This window comes from Bos taurus, chromosome 11, assembly GCF_002263795.3.
Source record: "Bos taurus isolate L1 Dominette 01449 registration number 42190680 breed Hereford chromosome 11, ARS-UCD2.0, whole genome shotgun sequence".
NCBI classification, from domain to species: Eukaryota; Metazoa; Chordata; class Mammalia; order Artiodactyla; family Bovidae; genus Bos; species Bos taurus.
In genome coordinates, this window is record NC_037338.1 from 95886311 (window position 1) to 95901729 (window position 15419).

The following is a 15419-nucleotide window of genomic DNA, read 5'->3' on the forward strand; positions in this document are numbered from 1 at the left end:
TGACTGGTTTGATCTCTTTGCAGTCCAAGGGACTCTCAAGAGTCTTCTCCAACACCACAGTTCAAAAGTATCAATTCTTCAGTGCTCAGCTTTCTTTATAGTCCAAATCTCACATTGATACTTGATTAATGGAAAAACCATAGCATTGACCAGATGGATCTTTGTTGGCAAAGTAATGTCTCTGCTTTTTAATATGCTGTTTAGGTTGGTCATAGCTTTTCTTCCAAGATGCTTGTCTTTTAATTTCATGGATGCAGTCACCATCTGCAGTGATTTTGGAGCACAAGAAAATAAAGTCTGTCACTGTTTCCACATCTATTTGCAATAAAGTGATGTGACCGAATGCAATGATCTTGGTTTCCTGAATATTGAGTTTTAAGCCAGCTTTTTCCTCACCTTTCACTTTCATCAAGAGGCTCCTCAGTTCCTCTTCACTTTCTGCCATAAGGGTGGTCTCATCTGCATATCTGAAGTTATTGATATTTCTTCAGGCAATCTTGATTTCAGCTTCAGGTTCATCCAGCCTGGCATTTCACATGATATATTCTGCATGTAAGTTAAATAAGCAGGGTGACAATGTACAGCCTTGATGTACTCCTTTTCCAAGTTGGAACCAGTCTGTTGTTCCAGGTCTGTTGCTTCTTGACCTGCAAACTGATTTCTCAGGAGGCAGGTAAGGTGGTCTGGTATTCCCATCTCTTGAAGAATTTTCCAGTTTGTTGTGATCCACACAGTCAAAGGCTGTGATGTAATCAATAAAGCAGATGTAGATGTTTGTCTGGAACTCTCATGCTTATTCAATGATTCAGCAGATGTTGGCAATTTGATCTCTGGTTCTTCTGCCTTTTCTAGTTCTGGCTTGAACATCTTGAAGTTCATGGTTCACGTACTATTGAAGCCTTGCTTGGACAATTTTGAGCATTACTTTGCTAGCGTGTGAGATGAGTGCAATTGTGCAGCAGTTTGAACATTCTTTGGCATTACCTTTCTTTGGGACTGGAATGAAAACTGACCTTTTCCAGTCCTGTGGCCATTGCTGAGTTTTCCAAATTTGCTGGCATATTGAGTGCAACATTGGATTTTACTTCCATCACCAGTCACATCCACAAATGGGCGTTTTTGCTTTGGCTCCATCTCTTCAATCTTTCTGGAGTTATTTCTCCACTCTTCTCCAGTAGAATATTGGACACCTACCAACCTAGGGAGTTCATCTTTCAGTGTCATATCTTTTTGCCTTTTTATACTGTTCATGGGTTCTCAAGGCAAGAATATGGAAGTGGTTTGCCATTCCCTTCTCCAGTGGACCATGTTTTGTCAGAACTCTCCACCATGACCCGTCCAACTTGGGTGGCCCTACACGGCATGGCTCATAGTTTCATTGAGTTAGACAAGCCTGTTCCAAAGAATAGCAAGGAGAGATAAGAAATCCTTCCTCAGTGATCAATGCAAAGAAATAGAGGAAAATAACAGAATGGGAAAAACTCGAGATCGCTTCAAGAAAATTAGAAATACCAAGGGAACAGTTCATGCAAAGATGGGCTTAATAAAGGACAGAAATGGTATGGACCTAACAGAAGCAGAAGGTATTAAGAAGAGGGGGCAAGAATACACAGAAGAACCATACAAAGAAGATGTTCATGACCCAGAAAACCACGATGGTGTGATCACTCACCTAGGGCCAGACATCCTGGAATGCGAAGTCAAGTGGGCCTTAGGAGGCATCACTATGAACAAAGCTAGTGGAGGTGATGGAATTCCAGTTGAGCTATTTCAAATCCTGAAAGATGATGCTGTGAAAGTGCTGCACTCAATATGCCAGCAAATTTGGAAAACTCAGCAGTGGCCACAGGACTGGAAAAGATCAGTTTTCACTCCAATCCCAGAGAAAGGCAATGCCAAAGAATGCTCAAACTACTGCACAATTGCACTCATCTCACACGCTAGCAAAGTAATGCTCAAAATTCTCCAAGCCACACTTCCACAGTACATGAACCGTGAACTTCCAGATGTTCAAGCTGGTTTTAGAAAAGGCAGAGGAACCAGAGATCAAATTGCCAACATCCACTGGATCATCGAAAAAGCAAGAGAATTCCAGAAAAACATCTACTTCTGCTTTATTGACTATGCCAAAGCCTTTGACTCTGTGGATCATAACAAACCGTGCAAAGTTCTTCAAGATATGGAAATACCAGACCACCTTACCTGCCTCCTGAGAAATCTGTTTGCAGGTCAAGAAGCACTAGTTAGAACTGGACATGGAACAACAGACTGGTTCCAAATTGGGAAAGGAGTACATCAGGGCTGCATACTATCACCCTGCTTATTTAACTTATATGCAGAGTACATCATGCGAAATGCTGGGATGGATGAACCACAAGCTGGAATCAAGATTGCCTGAAGAATTATCAATAACCTCAGATATGCAGATGACACCACCCTTATGGCAGAAAGTGAAGGAGAACTAAAGAGCCTCCTGATGAAAGTGAAAGAGGACAGTGAAAAAGTAGGCTTAAAACTTAACATTCAGAAAACTAAGATCATGGCATCTGGTCCCATTACTTGATGGCAAATAGATGGGGAAACAATGGTAACAGTGACAGACTTTATTTTCTTGCACCCCAAAATCACTGCAGATGGTGACTGCAGCCAAGAAATTAAAAGATGCTTGCCTTTTGGAAGAAAAGCTTTGACCAACCTAGACAGCATATTGAAAAGCAGAGAAATTACTTTGCCAATAAAGCTATGGTTTTTCCAATGGTCATGTATGAATGTTGAGAGCTGGACTATAAAGTAAGCTGAGCACCGAAGAATTAATGTTTTTGAACTGTGGTGTTGGAAGACTCTTCAGAGTCCCTTGGACTGCAAGGGGATGAAACCAGTCAATCCTAAAGGAAATCAGTCCTGAATATTCATTGGAAGGACTGATGCTGAAGCCGAAACTCCAGTATTTTGGCCACCTGATGTGAAGAACTGACTCACTGGAAAAGACCCTGATGCTGGGAATGACTGAAGGCAGGAGAAGGGGACGACGAAGAGGATGAAATGGTTGGATGGCATCACCGACTTGGATATGAATTTGGGCAAGCCCCAGGAGTTGGTGATGGACAGGGAAGCCTGGCATGCTGCAGTCCATGGGGTCACAAAGAGTCGGACACGACTGAGCGACTAAACTGAACTGAACTGAGTGCAGCACTTTCACAGCATAATCTTTTAGGACTTGAAACAGCTCAGCTGGAATTCCATCACCTCCACTAGCTTTGTTCATAGTGATGCTTCCTAAGGCCCAGTTGACTTCGGACTGCAGGATGTCTGGCTCTAGGTGAGTCTGGCTCTAGGTGAACCAGCCAGGATGTCTGGCTCTAGGGAAGACACTAGAGGTGTGAAACAGCAGGAGACATCTGGGGAACTACAGCTTCTTGAAAGTCACAGTGATGACGGGTTCAGGTCATGAAACAAGACTGGAAAGTTAAGCAAAGGGCCAGATCATGAGAAAAGCCTTTTATGTTATAGAAGGAAGCTTGAACTTAATTCTGTAGGCAGTATTTTTCAGGGTGGAGTCATTCAGACAGTGGCATTTGACTTATCTGGGTTGGGGTGGGGGATTTAAGTTTGAGGTTTACTCCAGACTAGTTACCTCTTTCAGAAGTTCCTGCACATGTTCTTCTCCTGAGAGATTCTGCTCTAGTCTCTTCTCCAGGGATGCGACCTTCTCCTGCAAATGTGTGATGAGTTTTTCTTTCTCTTGAGTTTCAGCAGTGACCTGCAGGTGAAAGCAGAGATTATGTTACACTCACTCTCCCTCCCTAACCACCTCCTCTAGAATCATCATGTTTCTCTGAAATTCTGTTTCCAACTGCATTCTAGGAGAACATACAGCCAAGAAATCTTCCCTGAAAATGGAACAGAAAAGATACAAGATCAGAACCCAACACCACTTGGGTATCTGTTTCAGGCCTAGTGCAGTAAGCAGCAAATGCTCCCAATTTAAGCAACTGACGACTGGGAAGGAAGGATGCTATTGCCTCTGTGGAATCTAGCCAGGACGCTGCAAAGATGTTCCTCCTCTCTAAGATAACCTTTGTATTGTCATGATCTACCAGCTAAAGGAATGCTCCTCCCACTCCCATCAAGCATAGATTTAACTCTACTAATCTACAGTCCAACAGGACCTACAACTTTATACCAGATGCCAAGAACCAGCGGAGGTAATTCCACTCAAGCTCCCAGCCAATCCTATAATGACCTACAGAAGAATATGCTTGGAAACAGGGGGCTAGATGAAGCCTTATAATGACAATGTAGCTGCCTTCAGGTTGAAGAGAGAATTGAAACAACTGGTGGTATTCACCCTGGCTCACAACACAGGAATCACAGGTGAACCACACACAGCAGCATCTTACACCATGGCCCAGGTACACAGCTGCCCACGTATTTATTGCAGTCTACCTCTTCAGCAATGATGGCAGTGATGGCGGTGCTGGCTGGGACTAACTTTGTCCCTTCACTACTGCCCATCTTCGATGCTGCGCAACATCAAAACTGAGGATCCAGGAAGCTTTCACTGTATCATTTCTTAGCTCCTCACTGGTCCTTACGTTCACTGAAGATGCCCATTCTTCACTCCAAAATAAGGTCGTACAGCATCAACATTTCATTGTGAAGACTAGATCCTCCTCATATATAATTCACTTCCTCAAATTCCCTCACTTTATGCTCTGCTGCTCCAACTCAAGCCACAAACTTTAGACTGCAACTCAGCCAATTCTCTCCTCAGAATAAGATGCAGCTACTTGGGTACAAGGTTTTAGAAAGAAGCTTCTGCCATTCTGATTTCTCACAGGGGCGACAACATATATAGTAGAGCAGAAGTTTGAAGAACGGTTTCAAGACTGCATAATTCAATAAACTTTGATCAAGCCTATACTCTTTGTGCTGTCTCCCAGGGATATAATCAGCTACAGCTACTGACCCAAAGAAGCATGGAGGCTGGTGGCAGAGATATACACGTAATTAATTATAAAACAATACAATCATGCTGCAACAGAGGGACATATAAGGTGCCATGAGACATCAGAGGCAGAAGGGATTAACCCAGCAATCTGATCAGGCCTCCTAAGCAGGCAAGTCCAGGTGGAAGGTGGGGAAGAGGAACAAGCTTTCTGTGTAAAAGGCAGTATGTGTAAAGGAGTAAAGAGACAAGTTCAACATGACCAGGAGGCTGGGTGGAGAGGAAGAAAGAAGCGAAGACAACTCCCAAGTCTGTGGCTCAGATGCCTGGTTGAATGGTAATATTATGCAAGGCAGAGAAAACACAGGTAAGAGGGAGTTTGATAGGAAGAAATGCAGTTTTGGTCAGGCTGACCTATCTTTAATGGGTCTCTTCCTTCTAATGTTGACAACAGGAATAAGAAACAGTATGGTGCAGGAGCAACTACAGTTTGCAGAGCATGTGCAAGCACTTTCCACTCCTCTAGTCCTTACAATCACCCTTTACTTGACCATTTACAGGGAAACTGAAGTTTAGGAACTAGCCCAATAGCACACACTGTGCTGACAGAACAAGGATTCAAAACCCAAGCCTTCCTAATCCAAAGCCTGTACTACGTCCACTACACATCAATATGAACTTGAGAGATATAGCTGACCCTTTCTAGTAAAAACCAAAAGACCAAATAAGTCTCATATAAGTCACTGTGTAGGGCAGAGTCAGGGACAGAAGAAAGAATCAGTTGCCAATTTCCAGTTAGTTTTCTTGTGCACTATATCCCACATGGAATGATTCCCCACCTCTGGATGTGCTACTTCAAGCCCTCAGCACTTAACGTGCTACAGCTAACACCGCACTTAATGGTGAGAAACTCAAAGGTTTCCCACTAAGATCAGATACAAAGATAGGATGTCCCCTCTTCCCACTTCTTTTTAACATCATCTGGAAGTCTTTGCTAATGCAATGAGGCAAGAAAAAGAAATAAAAGGAACGGAGATAAGGAAGGAAAACATAAAGCTGCTTTTGTCTGCAGATGATATGATCATCTGTGTAGGAAATCCACATGAATCAACAACAAAAACCCTGGAACTTAAAAGTGAGTATATCAAGATGGCAGGATACATGGTTCAGTTAGTTCAGTTCAATTGCTCAGTCATGTCTGACTGTTTGTGATGCCATGGACTGCAGCATGCCAGGCTTCCCTGTCCATCACCAGCTCCCGGAACTTGCTCAAACTCATGTCCATTGAGTTGGTGATGCAATCCAACCATCTCATCCTCTTGTCGTCTCCTTCTCCTCCCGCCTTCAATTTCTCCCAGCATCAGAATCTTTTCCAATGAGTCAGTTCTTGCATCAGGTGGCTAAAGTACTAGAGTTTCAGCTTCAGCATCAGTCATTCCAGTGAATATTCAGGACTGATTTCCTTTAGGATGGACTGGTGGGATCTCCTTGCAGTCCAAGGGACTCTCAAGAGTCTTCTCCAACACCACAGTTCAAAAGCATCAATTCTTCGGCACTCAGCTTTCTTTATACAAATGCAAAACTGAATTGTGATAAAGCTGGCATTTCAGATCAGTGAGAAAACAGATTTTTCAATAAATGGTACTGAAACAATTAAAAAAAAAAATGACACGGCTCCCTTTCTCACAGAAAACCAAATTTCAGGCATGTTAAAGACCTAGAAACATAGTCAAAACTATAAAACTTTCAGAAAATAATACAGGAGAATAATGTTATGATTTTGAGTGAGGAAAGATTCTTTTTTTTAGATTTTTTTAAAAAGACAAAAGTATAAACTTAAAGGTAAACAATAAATTCAACTATAGTAAAATGAAAAGCTTATATTCAACAGAAGAAGCTGTAGAGTATGATGACAAGCTCCAAACTGGAAGAAGGTATTTGCAACCCGTACAACTAACAAAGGAGCATGGTAGCCAGTATATATATAAAGAATTCCAACAATTAATGAGAGAAAAACATAAATGCAATAGAAAATGGGCAAAAGATTTGAACCAGCACCTAGATAGACAGTTAAACGAGAGATAAACACATAAAAATATGCTCAACTTTATTAATAATCTGAGAAAAGCAAATTAAAATCATGGTGAGAGGGAATTCTCTGGCAGTCCAGTGGTGAGGACTCCTTGCTTTCACTGCTGAGGGCCTGGGTTCAATCCTGAGCTAAGATCCTATAAGACGTACAGTGCGGCCAAAAAAAAAATCATGGTAAGAAAATCTGAAGATGCATTTCATGTTCACCAGACTGGCAAAAATTAAAAGACTGACCATATCCCACCTTGTCAAGGAAGCAGAGCAACCCAAATTTTCATACTCCATTGGTACAAGTTTGTAAATAACTACCACTACTATGGAAAAAACTGGGCATTATCTAATAGAGTGGAAAAGCACAAATCTTTTGACCCAAACTTTTCACATCTCAAATAGACCCCAGAGTTAACTCTTAAAAACATTTTTTTAATTTATTTGGCTGTGTCAGGTCTTAGTTGTGGCATGTGGGATCCAGTTTCCTGACCAGGGATTAAACCTGGGCCCCCAGCATTGGGAGCGTGGAGTCTTAGCCACTGGACTACTAGGGAAGGCCCCAGAGTTAACTCTTTCAGAGGCAGACAAAAGTTCACAACAGCCTTGTTTGCAAAAGTAAAGAAGCAGAAAAAATGTTCACTGTCAATAGAACGGATAAATAAACTCTAGTAATTTCATACTATACAGTTGAGAGAAGATTAAATTATAGCGGCGTGTGTCCATATGAATGTGTCTCAGAAATATAATCTTGAGCACAGAAAGCTAGTTTTAGAAAAATACCTACAGCATTTCATTTAAGCCTGGTGAGCTGCAGTCCATGGGGTTGCAAAGAGTTGGACATGACTTGGTGACTGAACAACAAGCATGATACAGGAAAGAAGATGATGTTTAGGGATAAAATTATAAAGCAATGTAATTTCTGACTTAAGAAAGAAATGGGATAGAATAGAAAGGGCACACTGAGCATCTCAAAGGTAAACATTCCTTTTCTTAACATGGCAGGCGGGAATAGTAGCTGTGTGGGGGTTCATTAGCTTGTTACGCTTTTGATCTTACTTACATGTCATAAATACTATTTCATACCTACTCAGTGTTAACAAGGACAACGCAGAAGCTGACTCTAAACTCATTTTCATGAGAAAACTGCCCTTCCTCTAGTGCTCTCTTAGCCTGATGACTGACAACATTGGCCACTTAGCTCATTAGGCTGCTGCTGCTGTCACTTCAGTCGTGTCCGACTCTGTGTGACCCCACAGACAGCAGCCCACCAGGCTCCGCCGTCCCTGGGATTCTCCAGGCAAGAACACTGGAGTGGGTTGCCATTTCCTTCTCCAATGCATGAAAGTGAAAAGCGAAAGTGAAGTCGCTCAGTCGTGCCCGACTCTTAGCAACCCCATGGACTGCAGCCTACCAGGCTCCTCCGTCCATGGGATTTTCCAGGCAGGAGTACTGGAGTGGGTGCCATTGCCTTCTCCGAGCTGATTAGGCTAGAAACCCAATAATCACCCCTAACACCTCCTTTACTCTCGCTCTTCTCCTGTATTTACCACATACCAAGTAGGTCCGTCTCTTCACTATTTCTTATATTTGTCTTCTCTCCCATTATTTCCACCCCCGACTCTTGTCAAAGCCACCATGTTATGCCTGGACAATGCAAGAGCTTCCAGCTGGAAACCCTTTCAGTGTTTCCTCTAACAGCCATGCAACTCTGTCCCTTACTGTGTGCCCTTTCCAGCCTTCTTCCACTTCCTTGAAGGTGTCACTCATTTTGCTGCCTCCAGATGTCTGGGTTTATGGTTTGTGCTATTCTCTATTTAAAATTCTCTGCCATCACCACCCCCCACCACTCCGCCTACCTGCTTCAGCAGTTCATCTCAGTTCAAGCATTACTTCCTCAAAGGAAGTGTTCTGTGACTTCAACACTAGACTTGATTTGATGCCCTCTTAAAAGATCTCACAGCATCCTGCAGTTTTCCGTCAGAGCATGCATCATAGTTTGCAATTATCTATGTGATTATTGATTAATGTCTCACTGCTCCTCTAGACTAAGTTCCGCAAGGGCAAGGGTGATTGATATCTGTTTTGCTCAGCACAGAGCACAGTGCTTGACACATAATAAAGCTCAAATTATAGTTTTAGAATGAATGAGGTAACTTAGTGGGACCAGAGTCTGGAAAGTTAGTTTTTCCAATTATGAAATGAGTGGATGGTTCTAATTGATATCAAACAGTCCCACAAACCCCAAAGCTTTATGTCTGTTATCCTCTCCACCCTCAAAGTCCCAAATGTATTCTGTACCCTTCTGTCTTTTTTGCTTTCGGGCTGTCCTACCCATCCTTGAAATTCCAATTACTCCAGGAAAAATTCCTTGATTACTGCACTGGAAATGCACTCTCCCTATGGCACACATCCTGCATTTGAAAAATCTAATTCACTTATTTGGGACTTCTTGAGATGTGAATTTTTTTCTTGTCAAACAGAAAGTTTTGAGTTCTATAAGGAAACAGTAAGCTTCTGAGACAAAACACTATAGGTATCTAGATTTTTGTTTGATGTGGAGATGAAACTTGTATCACAGTCATTCATTTACATAAGACCTATTTATCGGGTGCTCCTTGTTGTGAGGCAACTAAGCCCATGTGGAGGCAGACTTGTTACACCAGGAACTAGGGCATTGTGGGCTGCACGAGAAACAGAAGTTTCACCAGACACTCTGATACAGAAATTTTTTCAGGTTTAGTTTTTACCCCATTCATGAATCCTAGGAACTTGGGTCCATTCCTAGTACTCTTCTTACCTTTTGCAAATCAATGGAAAGTTGCTGAATGAATGCTTGGAGCTCCTGTTCCTTTTGCTCCAGGACTGTGATCTTATTTTCTGCACCTGTTTTCGAAGCTGTCACATGATCTCTTCATTGAAAGAAAGCAGATAATGAACAAATTTGAATACCCCATCTAAGACACATTCTTCCACAGGAAAAATACACATGGTTCTTTACATGTCAGGGCTGCAAACATTAGCCATGTGAAGATTATCCATGGATAAGACTCCCTGACTCTCTCTGAAGCAGAAGTCCCAAGAGAAAAATTCCACCCAGGTTTGAACAAGAAATCCTGATCTGCCTTTAGCTACTCAACAGTTTAGCAACTAAAACAATCTAAATTGCTTGGCAGGGTTGGAGGTGTTCTGAGCTCGACAGGTTAGAGGAGTGAGGGTTTGGGAACGGACAAATCCAGAAGACTTTGTAGGAACTAAGATCAGAAAGTGCCACAGTGAGCAATGGGGAAAGACAGGTAGGCTCAAGCCAGAGCTACACTAACACCGCTTCCCATGGGCCCCACAGACCAAGCAAGAACCTCTGCTCTTCCAGCGCTGAGTAGTGTCTCTGCAGTTCTTCCAGCTTCTGGCTTAAGTCTAACGAAATCTGACTGGAAGTCACCAATTCCTCCTGGGTGCGACTAAGTTCTCTGGTTCGTGCCTCCAATTCTTGCTCCATTTTCCCCAAGCTTTCTTCTTTTTTTAAAAGCTGATACAAAGACACAAAGTTTCACTGGGCTACTACTAAGAAATACCCTTGCAAAAAAAATCTGGACCACGGACTTCCCTGGTGGTCCAGAGGCTAAGACTGCGCTTCCTACACAGGGCATCCAGGTTCGATCCTTGGTCAGGGAATTAGATCCCACATGAAGCAACTAAGAGTTCACAAGCCACAGCTAAGACCCAGCGTGGCCAAATAAATAAATAAAAATTGAAATTAAAAAAAATCTGGACCAGTAAGGCAAGTTTTTATAACATTTTTGTGAGCTTAGAAGGGATCTTATAGGCCCAGTAGTTTAAAAAGAAAAAGGAAAGACATATCAAACAGAACTTCTCCATTTTAATAAATTGAAAGACATACAAATATGATAAATATCAAAGACAACTAAGGTACATTTATCAGCAGTTAGAGTCATGACTAGCAAAGTCAGAGTAACTAATCATCTGAGGATGTAGCTTCTAAGACAAAAATGCGCACCATGTGCTTTACTTTACTCAGTTCCTGTTGCTGGAATCCCTCTAATTCATCCATTTCATCTCTTCTTTGGAAAAGATTCAAACTCTGGTTCTTCATTTCCTGTAACTGAGCTGTCAGAAACCTTTTATCCTATGCAGAAGAAGAAGACATCAGCTCAGGCAACCAGGACATGAGAAATCTGTATTATATAATCAGAATTCGTAACAATGGAAAACCTTAAGGCAATTTCTTGTCAGTAGCAATAATACATGGATAATGGGAAGCTTTACGGTAATTATTTACAAAATTATCTACAAATTTTTTAAGGTAGAAATAGATTTTTTAAAAAATGATAGCCGTGGAAAGAGGAAGAAGAGCTACAAAAGCTTAACATTTGAAAAGTGCTTCCATTTGGTTAGCAATTCCAGATATCCATTTGACAAGTCAATCTCAGTGACACACTGAACTGGGTAAATAACATGCATAACTGGAATAAGACTGATTCTCTTAAAACATTAGATGCATTTACGTAGAACTGGTTTCAGTTAGTACATTCAGATAGCAAGTCAACAAAAACGAGACATGACTGGTGTTGGAAAGTTACAATTTACTGAAGAATAGCTTCCTAAGATGAATTCTCTTCAGGACAAACTCTGGCTATTGCAGTTTCCAATTCTTGATTGAAAAGACATTAAAACACTCTAAAAATAACTTTTCCAAAAATCACTATGGCTTAAAAGACCTACATAGATGTCTCATTACTCTTTCCTGGTCTAAGATCTTTCCTGGTCTAAAATCTCCTGTGGCAGTGGGGGAGTGGGGAGAAAAAAGCTCTCAGGAAATCGAAGTAGATTTTATTTACTTCAGTCCTATATGCATCCCCCTTTACCATAATTTTAAAAGATGAAAAAATAGTTTAATGAGAATTTAACTGCTACAACCTTAAGAGCTTCTTTTAAAACAAGAAAACTTTAACCTAACCCATACCTTTATATTTAAGAAGACCATCATTAACACCACGTTTATACATATGTATGTATGTGTATATATACATATTTCTTTTAAGCACAAGTTTCTTTGGGAGATAGCTTGACTTTTCTGTAATTCTTCCCTTACATAAATATGTTAAGGCATTCTGATAGCTTGTATAATCAGATTTCTTTAGAACACACAAAGAAAACTTCTGGTTTAATTGGCGTTTTATCCCAAGAATGGTGCAATAATAAAACTCATTCTTTTAATACAATTAACAGTAAATATATTTTATAGTTGAATATATCAATCTGAGAAATCATTTTCTATCATAAAGAGTAAGTTAGTACTCAATGAAAAGACGGAATGAATTAGGAAGCAGCATATAATTTGGGTTGAGCAAACTGACAATTGATTATTTTAAATTAAAATGTGTTTCTAATTGTAGGTGTGAAATTTCATTTTCCTGTTCATGTCTCAGAGCCAGGAACACATTACATAAGGCACCTACACAGTGTCATGGTGCTGGAATAATCAATTCTTCTCATCTATGTCTAGCTAAGAAGTTCTATTATCTGCTCAGCATTAAGCCTTCAGAAATGCCCTCCTTCCCCAATGCATCCTCAAAAAGTATTCCCAGTGTTAACACTGTCGATCAGGGCTCTAGCAGGAAACAGACTCAAGTTAGGGATTTTGAAGAGTCTCACAGAGACTTTTCAAAGCTGTGGGTGGGGTAAGAAAGTCCACAAGAGATAATGTGCTAGAAGCATTGGGCATAAAGGGGGCAAAGGCATAGACAAGAAACACAGAAAGAGAAACCATAGCTGGGGGTGAACCAAAGGTAAAACTGAAGCTGTGACCTTTGGCCATGGGATGCAATCAAATAGAAGGGACCTCACGTGGAGATGGCTGGAGGAATAAACTTCTGATCATACTCTTCCACCCAGTTCTTTTGGTGTTCCCCACTGGCGCCCTCAATTACAAGCCAGAGGGCAATGGAGCCCTGCTGATGCAGTCCCTATGGGCCTTCAGACACACAGAGAAAGGCAGGGGATGGGTAGAGAGTACACCAAAAGGGGCAAACAACAGACATCCAGCACACCCACCAAGAAAAACGAAGACAAGAGCTTTCCAAGTCAGTGTCTAATCACCTGGCACCCTGCTGCCAAGAAGTGGTACCAGTGTACTAGGTACTGGAGAAAGCATTTTCCAAGCCCCAGAGAAGAGGCCAATATTCACAAGGAGACAAAAATAAGATGAACTAACCTTTTCAAGCTGATCCACTTTTTCTGACCATTCCTAAAACAAAACAATAAAGAAGTACAGTTTCCAGGCAAGAGTATCAATAAAATCAAGATTTTCAGAAAACAAAATAACCCTCCCACCCCACCCAAAGCAACATATCAATCAAACAAAACAGCACATTAAAAAAACCACGATGTTGGCTTAACAGTAAGAAAGCCAAGAGTCCTAAAAGGAGAAGAAAATGAATTTTATATAAAATTCTAGAGCACAAATATAAGCCAGAAAACTTCTACCAAGAGCACATAAAGCTATATAGCTCTTCTGATGCAGCTTTCAGCTTCTTTCTGAGTCTCTGTCTCTGAGTACTATTATTATTTCTTAGGAGTTGGTAGCAGGGAGCAGCTGAGTTGGTAACTCTGCAGTTGATACTTAAAAATTAATTTACTGAAAAAGAGGTGAACAGTGTGGTCTTCAGGAGTCCCTGATCATTATTTTCCTTCTCATTTTAATTTTTACCAATATCCTTCTTGCCATCTGGTAAAAGTTAAAGAAGAAAGGATTATGCCTCTTATTCACCAATCACAGAAGAGGGGAAAAAATAACCACTGGGACAAAAGGCTGTATCCTAACTGCCTACAATCAAGTCCACCAATGCTAGATTATTTCTTCATTTACATTCACACCACAGTTATTCACTAAGTATTGCTGAATGATGTTTTCTCCTAGCTGGTTAATGTCTGAGATGACTACTACACACTGTAAAACAAGCCAACCAACCACCCCACTTACTGAAGATGAAATAAATTATGTGTTTTCTTCAATGCAATGTAATATAATACATTGACCCCGTCTTAATAAATCAAAATTATCATTATAATGCAAGCATGCTAAGTCCCTTCAGTGGTGTCCGACTCTGTGCAATCCCATAGACGGCAGCCCACCAGGCTCCTCTGTCCCTGGGATTCTCCAGGCAAGAATACTGGAGTGGGTTGCTATTTCCTTTTCCAATGCATGCATGAATGCTAAGTCGCTTCAGTCGTGTCCGACTCTGTGCAACCCCATAGACGGCAGCCCACCAGGCTTCCCTGTCCCTGGGATTCTCCAGGCAAGAATACAGGAGTGGGTTGCCATTTCCTTCTCCACAATCATTACAATATTTGATGTTTATCTTAAATTTAAAATGCCACTGAACAAAATAAACTTTATAATTAATAACCAGTAGTAGTATTATTTTCCTTTTCTACTGTCATTTATTCAGCATCTTTCAATGGATGGTTCTATTGAGGTTACAGAAGTTCCTCTCAGTCTAGCTGGTTGGGGATGAAGAACCTTGGGACAGAGGTTGTAAGAACTATGTACATTATGGATGACCGCTAGCTTAACAGCACCTTCTCCACTATATCAAGGTAAGTGCTTGGGACTAGGCTTTCAGACAGGTTTTTGGAGGGCAGAGACTTTTTTCCCCTTATCTTGGGGCTCACCACCAGATTATGGACACACTACTTCCTTTCCTTGTCTATTTTACACAGCTACACAGTTGGAAAAGGATACTCTCACATATGGACACATTTCACGATCACAACTATAAAGCTTCTGGATAATTTCCCACCCTACAGCCAAACGAACTCTCAAAGAACTTACATAGCACAACCCTTTTCTCCTAGATTGTAAATATTTGCTACCAAGTTTATGGCATGAGTTTTGAAAGCACGTCACCACGTGAGACTTCCCACCAGTTCCAGGCAGTGCCGCGCGTAAAATACCTGGTCCTTTCTGGCCAACGCCAAAGCCAGTCCTTCTGCCATCCTGGCTCTGTTGGCCTGGAACGTCTCATTCTGCTCTTGGAATTTCCTCATGGAAGCTGTTAATAAAGAGGCTCTATTTGAGATATGGAGATATTTCAGAAACAGCATGACAAATAGCCCATGTGGTTATAGTTATAACTGTCACCTAACAAAAAGGCCACGGTCACAAAAGTGGATTATGAGACTGGGAAAAACCTGACCCATCTTGACTTTCCCAGAAGCTTTTGGCCTTAGTAATAAACCTCAGGTCTGTTTTAGCTTATTTCCTGTTGGTCGCTGTTGTTGCTGTTGTTATAGTCAAGTACACACATGTAGGAAGATGTCAAAGGGTACTTTTAAAATGATACAGGGATAGAACACTGAGTCAGGCAGC

The 15419-nt window shown here is 41.3% G+C and overlaps 1 protein-coding gene across 5 annotated transcripts in view; it reads right to left on the reverse strand.

Annotated features, from left to right (window-relative positions):
- The window catches only part of GOLGA1 (golgin A1), a 44009-nt gene that overhangs the window by 18477 nt on the left and 10113 nt on the right, over window positions 1-15419 (reverse strand). For all 5 annotated transcript variants that reach the window (XM_010810332.4, XM_059891166.1, XM_005213125.5 and 2 more), the window contains 6 exons: window positions 15005-15102; window positions 13263-13295; window positions 11046-11174; window positions 10387-10556; window positions 9828-9939; window positions 3635-3760 (listed from right to left, as the gene is read on the reverse strand). In XM_010810332.4, the coding sequence (XP_010808634.1) occupies window positions 3635-3760; window positions 9828-9939; window positions 10387-10556; window positions 11046-11174; window positions 13263-13295; window positions 15005-15102 (668 nt within the window). The remainder of the gene's footprint in view (window positions 1-3634; window positions 3761-9827; window positions 9940-10386; window positions 10557-11045; window positions 11175-13262; window positions 13296-15004; window positions 15103-15419) is intronic.